At 47.6% G+C, this 7,040-nt stretch overlaps 1 protein-coding gene across 4 annotated transcripts in view; it reads left to right on the top strand.

The window, feature by feature from the left end:
• The first annotated feature begins 127 nt into the window (after positions 1-127).
• The window catches only part of SKI (SKI proto-oncogene), a 202,544-nt gene continuing 195,631 nt past the window's right edge, over positions 128-7,040 (top strand). For all 4 annotated transcript variants that reach the window (XM_019511682.1, XM_019511680.1, XM_019511681.1 and 1 more), the window contains exon 1: positions 128-1,438. In XM_019511682.1, the coding sequence (XP_019367227.1) occupies positions 527-1,438 (912 nt within the window). In that variant the 5' untranslated portion in view covers positions 128-526. The remainder of the gene's footprint in view (positions 1,439-7,040) is intronic.

Below are 7,040 nucleotides of genomic sequence, written 5' to 3'. Positions count from 1 at the left end.
GCTGCTGCTGCAGCTCCCCGCGCACCACAGACCCGGAGCGCCTCCACGCCCCGCCCGGGAGCTCGCCGCGGCCCCGCCGCCTTCCCGACGGGCAAGAAATTCGGGCCTTTTCCTTTTATTCCCCCCCTCCCTCCCCCTCTACGGACCGCGCTTTCCTCCTCGCGGCTTCCCCTCCCCGGGGCGGACATGGACAGGAGGGAGCGCGCTGCAGAGCAGCCGCCGCCGGGGCGGATCTGAGGCGGGCGCGGGCGGCGGGCTGGATGAAGACCTCTGCCGGCCGCACTGTGCGCTCCGCCGGCGCAGCCCGGGGGCCGCGGGGGCTGTGAGCGGGCCGGAGCCGAGAGGAGAGCCGCAGGCGCTCGCGAGTGGATTGCCGGAGCAGGGCGGGGAAGGAGAGAGAGAAGCGGGGGTTGGCTTGTTTTGGGGTTTTTTCCCCTTGAATCCGTTCAGTGGATTGCTACCAGGGTGGAAGATCAGCGGGGCTTTTTTGTGTTGTTTTGTGTTGTTTTGGGAATAGAAACTAAAAATGGAGACTGTAAGTAGAAGCAGCTTCCAGCCTCATCCAGGACTGCAGAAAACCTTGGAACAGTTTCATCTGAGCTCTATGAGCTCCCTGGGTGGCCCTGCTGCTTTCTCGGCACGATGGGCCCAGGAGATGTACAAGAAGGACAATGGCAAGGACCCGGCGGAGCCCGTCCTGCATCTGCCCCCCATCCAGCCGCCCCCGGTGATGCCGGGCCCCTTCTTCATGCCCTCGGACAGGTCCACGGAGAGGTGCGAGACCATCCTGGAAGGGGAAACCATCTCCTGCTTCGTGGTGGGGGGAGAGAAGCGGCTTTGCTTGCCCCAGATCCTGAACTCGGTGCTCAGGGACTTTTCCCTGCAGCAGATCAACTCGGTGTGTGACGAGCTGCACATTTACTGCTCCAGGTGCACGGCTGACCAGCTGGAGATCCTCAAAGTCATGGGCATCCTGCCCTTCTCTGCCCCCTCCTGCGGGCTCATCACCAAAACCGACGCGGAGCGGCTGTGCAATGCCCTGCTCTACGGGGGCACCTACCCGCCGCACTGCAAGAAGGAGTTCTCCAGCACCATCGAGCTGGAGTACACGGACAAGAGCTTCAAGGTGTACCACGAGTGCTTCGGGAAGTGCAAGGGACTCCTGGTGCCGGAGCTTTACAGCAACCCCAGCGCAGCCTGCATCCAGTGCTTGGACTGCAGGCTCATGTACCCGCCGCACAAATTTGTGGTCCACTCTCACAAGTCCCTGGAGAACAGGACTTGCCACTGGGGCTTTGACTCGGCCAACTGGAGGTCCTATATCCTCCTCAGCCAGGATTACACTGGGAAAGAGGAGAAAGTTAGACTGGGCCAGCTCTTGGATGAAATGAAAGAGAAATTTGACTACAACAACAAATATAAGAGAAAAGCACCCAGGGTAAGTGTGTGTGTGTGTGTGTGGGGGGGGGTTGTTTGGGGGTTTTCCCCCCTGTTTTTTATTTTGAGACCGAGAGATGAGGGGGGCCAGGGGGAGCCAGACTGCGATTTCAGACTTGCACTGAGATGGAAAGGTCTAGGGCACCGGAGCTGCTGTTAAAGCCATGCAGCAGTCTGTCACGCTGGAAAATCAAGCTGTGTGTTAAGGTGGGGGGGGAGAGCATTTAAAGAGAACACCTTTTTTTTTTTTTTTTTTTTTTAGCTGCAAGCTGAAATTGGTTTTCTTGTTAGAGGCTTTAATTTAAAAACAGATTAATTTTTGTCTATGATTTAGGGGCCGATCCTGTGGTCCCTGCAAACTCTTACCCCCTCCTCCTGACTTTAACAGGGAATGAAAGTGGTGGAAGGACATGGGCATCAGAGGCTGGAAGTGGGGGGGTTAGGGCAAGGAAGATGCACATGAAGGAAGAGGAACAGACTTGTGGACAAATACATAAAACTCTCTTAATCGAATAGCTCTGGGAACAGGGGCTAAATTATCTCTGCATGTATTTGGACTAAAAGTAGCTGCTTATAACGTTGCATAGAAAAACCCTGATGATAAATGAGTATACTAGTAGTGCCTGGTATGTGAATGGATAAGACTCTGGCACGGTGGTGCCTGGCTCCTGCCACCAGCCTGGCTTTTGTGTATTGGATTATGTAGACAGTCAGTGAATTGATCTGTCTCGAGTCAGCTGCAGCAGCCTCCAAGGTATGCCATCCGGGTTGAGTCTGCCCATCCACACAGCTAGAGCACTTTTTTTTTTTTTATTCCCAGTGGCTTTTTTCAGGCTGAGCAGCCTGTACATCTCAGCATCCCCAGCGTGTGGGTGGAAGGCTGCCTTGGCACCTGGCACCAGTCCTGATCAATGGGCAGCAATGCTACAAGGGCCCTGAGAACTAGCTCACAGACACCAGGATGTCTGGCTGGCAATGGTGTAATTGGCTGTGGGATGACTAAGACGCCCTGCTCTCTTTTTTTTTTTTAACAAACAAACAGCCCCCCTCGACTTGTCTTGGCTTTTGTTTTTAACTCCTTCTACCCAATACCCTTTCAAGTAAAACTGAAGGGATCTTTGAAAGCTTTTCTTGCTGGAGTTAGAGATGCCAGGATGGCCGGAGCTAGGAGTGAGCTCTCCATTCTCAGGAAGCAACAGTGATTTTGCTGGTCATGGGTTTACACTCATTAACTTTCTAGAGGTTCATTTAAACACACATTTTTTTTTCTTTAAAAATACCTAGGTTTTTTTTAGATACCTGTATATTAGCTATAGTAACCTAGCCTAGGGAGGCCCAATTCCTTGATTTTATTGCCTCTAACTTATTTTTAAACCATGGATAGACTCACCCTCTTTCTAGTCCCAATTTCCATAGTTGTCTCCCCCCTTTTTCCCACAGCTAGAGTGTCAGAGCCATTGTGGCAGGGCTAAACTATAATGAGCCACGTTATCTCCATAGTTGGAGGTGGATGTGTTTTTAATGGCTTGCCTGTCCTCCGTTAATCATGTGCTAAGATGGCATGGTGATGTCTGTACATGTGTGTGGGGAGGGAAGGGGCCAAGAGGTGGTGGAATTTGCTTGCTGTAATAATGCATCCCTTTCAGAGCACTTCTTCCTCCTTGGGAAACGAGAGCAAGACATTTTTTTCTTACACACTCTGAAAGGGGTGTTCTGATATTATTGAATCGGTGCCATATTTGTTGATCCCCCTGCACCGCATTTCCAGTTCAGTTCCCTTTGAATATTGCGAGGGTTATGCATTTGTTTTATCTTACAGGGTTTTTTTATGATGCTATTTCCTGGTTTTAGTAGCATCCAGCACCTATAAATAGGGCTGTGGTAGAGCCATTTTCCAGAACTGGCTTCTGAATTTGGGAAGCTTTTGACTTTTTTGGGTATTCATCTTCAGATCCCCTCCCCAAATGGGCTTTATTTTCCCAGAATGTACTGAGCACCCTTGGTGCCAAAGTCAGCAAGAACTGAAAGTGCACAGCTCCTCGACAGGGCAGGTTCAAGATGGCTCAAGCTGGGTGCCTGAAAGCGGCAGCATAAAAACCAAAATTGGTGGCTCTTTTGGAAAATATTAGTAAAACAGGTTAATTACTATCTGGGATTTTCAGGGTCTTGGAGGGCAGTTGGTGGTTTTGCGGGTTATTGGGAGTGGAGGGGGAGGGGAAGAGACCAAAGTGTCACATGGGTCTTTTGATGATTAAGTCCTACAGGGGAAATGATTTATTTTAGTTCCTGTGCAAAACTGGGCTAAATTTCAAGGCTTTTGAGTTGGCTTCAGGGCTCCCATATAAAATACAGTATAATCATTAAGAGGCCTTGTCAACAATCCATTTACCTGTCACTACAAGTGCAATTTTGGAATTGCCTTTGCTCATTTATGCTTCCTTTTTTTCCCAACCTTTTTCCATCAGATGTAGCCAACTGGATGTCATATGCTAAGGTCATTTGTGGTGTAGCAGCATTTGCAGATAATTATGGAGAGATTCAGTCTGGCTCTAGGGCTGCTAGACTGCAGCCAGAGGCAACTAATGTAGTAAATTTTACATTGCCCATTGAGAAAATGAAAGGATGACCCTGTGTCTAGTTCTGGGTGTTTTTGCTTGTCATTGTTTCTGCGTTGGCTGTGTGTGGTGGCACTTGTAGGGTGAAGGTGCAAATCTGTGCCCTTTTGTCATTGTTACATGAGTTCTGATATAAAAGTGCATGTGTATGTTTGTGTGCCCATGTTATTTATGCTCTTTGCACCGTGTCTTCAATTTTGTTGCTATTACTTTGTCTCAGTTTCATTATGTGTCTGTTTGTTCATATATATGTTCTTGTGTACACATTTGTTTGTGCGGGGGTGGCTGGGTGTTGTGCTGTTCTGTTTTGTTGTTAGGACTGTGTGTAGTTTATGTTGCCAGGTATACACTCTAGCTGGCATAGCTGCATCACTTAGGAGTGTGAAGAGGTGTGATCCCTGACCACCACAACTGTACCTGCAGGTGCCTCTCTTGTAGATGCAGTTGTATCAGCAATATTTTGCATTTGTCAGCAAGATTTCTGTTGTATGTGGGGGTGCTTTCACTGTACTGCTACAAAGTATATATTTTTTGGTATATTTGCATCCCACTGTATATTGCAGGGAAGTCCTCAATATTCAGGTCTTTTGCGGGTGCTGTTGTGTGTTGTTTGTGGTGTTGCTACTTCCCAAAGTGATTCTAGTTTAGCTCTGCGCTGTAGGTGCCAGCTCCATGTAGTGGACAGTTAAAGCCAGAGTGGAGGGAGCTCTATGTTCTGCAGACCAGTGGAGCAGGTGTGGAGGGACTCTTAAGAAGTCTTGGCTATTCTTACTTCTTTTTGCTTTTAGTTTTATTCCCTTTTTTATCTCTGTAATCTTTGATCTAGTCCTCCTGCATCTTTTCTCACCTGCTCTCCCAGTTCTCAGCCTTGCTTCTCTTTCTTTCCAATTAGTTCTTGGTTGTCTTCTGCAGGCATTGTTTTTATGTGTAGGCCCCGCTCTCCTCTTTCTTTTTCTGTTTTCTTGCCCTTTCAACCCATTCACTCTGTCTGGAATAGAGCATCTCAAAGCACAGCCTTTGAGTTCTAGGTACTTTCCTATGATTTAAAACATAAATAATTAAAGTATTTCTGGACTGGAAAAATGGCACCAAATTTCCCATGGCTTGCTTTGGTAGGCCCCCACAGCTGGAGCATTATGATTGTCCTTTGCCAGGATAGGCAAGGCCTGTCTTCTCTCTGGGCGCATCAACACATGCCGATTTAAGACACGTTAGCCATTTTTAAGGCGTGTTAAGGGTGTGCGTCTACATGTGTGCACCCTTAATGTGCCTTTAAAATGGTGATTTTATGCTATTTGTGCCTAAATTTGATACCTGTAAATGCAGGTATCAAATTTAGGCACAAATAGCTAAAGCACCTTAACACGTGTAGATGCGCTGTGTCAAGTGACTTGGAACTAACTTTAGTCCCAAGTTGGTCCACACACCACATTAATGCACCTTAGCACATGCATGTGTAGACACATGCCTAAATCGCCTTAATGCGCATTAAGTTTAGGTGCCTGTAAAAACACGTGTAGACATGCCCTCTCTCTTTCTCCTTTGTTGCTTTGCTTGTACCCTCACATGGTGGGGCAGTATCTGCTTTCTAGTATGGGGTCCTGTCCCCTCTCCTAGGACACGGTTCTGTGGGTCATTGATCTGCATGCAGTCTGAGCATACTTCAACATTTCCTCCTCCTATTTCAGATCCCTACAGTTTTAGCACAACTGAGTATGGTCAGACTAAGAGGTTAAGGGAGAATTCTTGTGTGTGTATGCACGTACACCTGCACTGCAGTGTTTCCAGGGCTCAGGCCTCAACATTTTTATGAAGTAGCTCGCTCTAAGGTGGCAGGAGCACTGTGGATTCTGACACACAAATGAGCGCACAGGGCCTCCCACTGTTTCACAATTCCTCCCAACCTAGAACTGCCACAACATGTAGCTTTCTTCACAGAACAAGGTTCAGCCAGGTCAAGTGTGCAGCCAAATGAAAGAACAGAAATTATTCATAGTGAAATACTGCAGCACTGAGTGACACTGTAAGATGGATATGTCCATTTACATATTTCACAGCTGTCGCTGCGTGGCACACTGTCCACCTGGAACGGTGCAGCAGCAGGCACAGAACCCAGTTTTCTCTGGATCATCTTCATTACTCAGCAGTACAGACACTGGTATATACAGCAGAGACCCCCTGCGTCTGCACGGTGGCACTGGCTACCTCTCCACTATCTGTATGCAGTGGGCTAAATCAGAAGTCAGTGGGGACTTTTGCCTGCCAAAGGGCTACGCTACTATGATTATGTGGCATTGGTTTATTTTATCACCTGACTATTAGAAAAAAATTAATAATAGCCAAGATGGAAAGTATAGTAGAAAACAAGTGTCTTGGAGCAAAAGCTTACCAGTAAGTGTGAAATCGTGTTAGAACTCAGAAGCTAAGTTGCAAAAACGATGCCAAACTTAAAGCAGAATCCTGTGTATTTGTGGAGGTGTCAGCGTTTAAGCAGACATCAGCATTTTTTTGCCCAGGAGTGAAAACTGATTTACAGATGTTGCAGATTAAGAAGTAAGAAGTGGAGTATTGTGTGTGTGCGTGCATGCATGTGCGTGAAAGAGAAAAACACGTATCTGGTGATTTTGAGTCAACTTTTGTTCTCAGTTGTCAGAAATTGGTTCAGCCCTACAGAAAATTGCAACTATCTTCTCCCTTCTGCGCCTGCTCTTCCTTATTGCCCTGTCACTTCTGTGGCTCATAGATTTGGGACTTAAGCCTGTCCAAAGCTGTAGCATATTTTGGGGACACGAGCAGTTTGATCTTACCTGTGTTGCAGCAGTCTAACAGCTGATCCATTCCCCAGAATTTGAACACAGTTATTGGTAGCAGGGTTCTAGCATGAGCTCCCTGACCAGTGAGGGCATGTTTTTGTTTCTTGCGACTTGTATTTAGATCAACGCAATAAAAGCGTTCTGTAACTATCTGCAAGCATTGCTATGAAGCTGC

The sequence above is a fragment of the Gavialis gangeticus genome, unplaced genomic scaffold (genome assembly GCF_001723915.1).
Source record: "Gavialis gangeticus isolate Ggan-Ray unplaced genomic scaffold, GavGan_comp1, whole genome shotgun sequence".
NCBI classification, from domain to species: Eukaryota; Metazoa; Chordata; order Crocodylia; family Gavialidae; genus Gavialis; species Gavialis gangeticus.
This window is presented reverse-complemented; position numbering and strand designations above follow the sequence as displayed.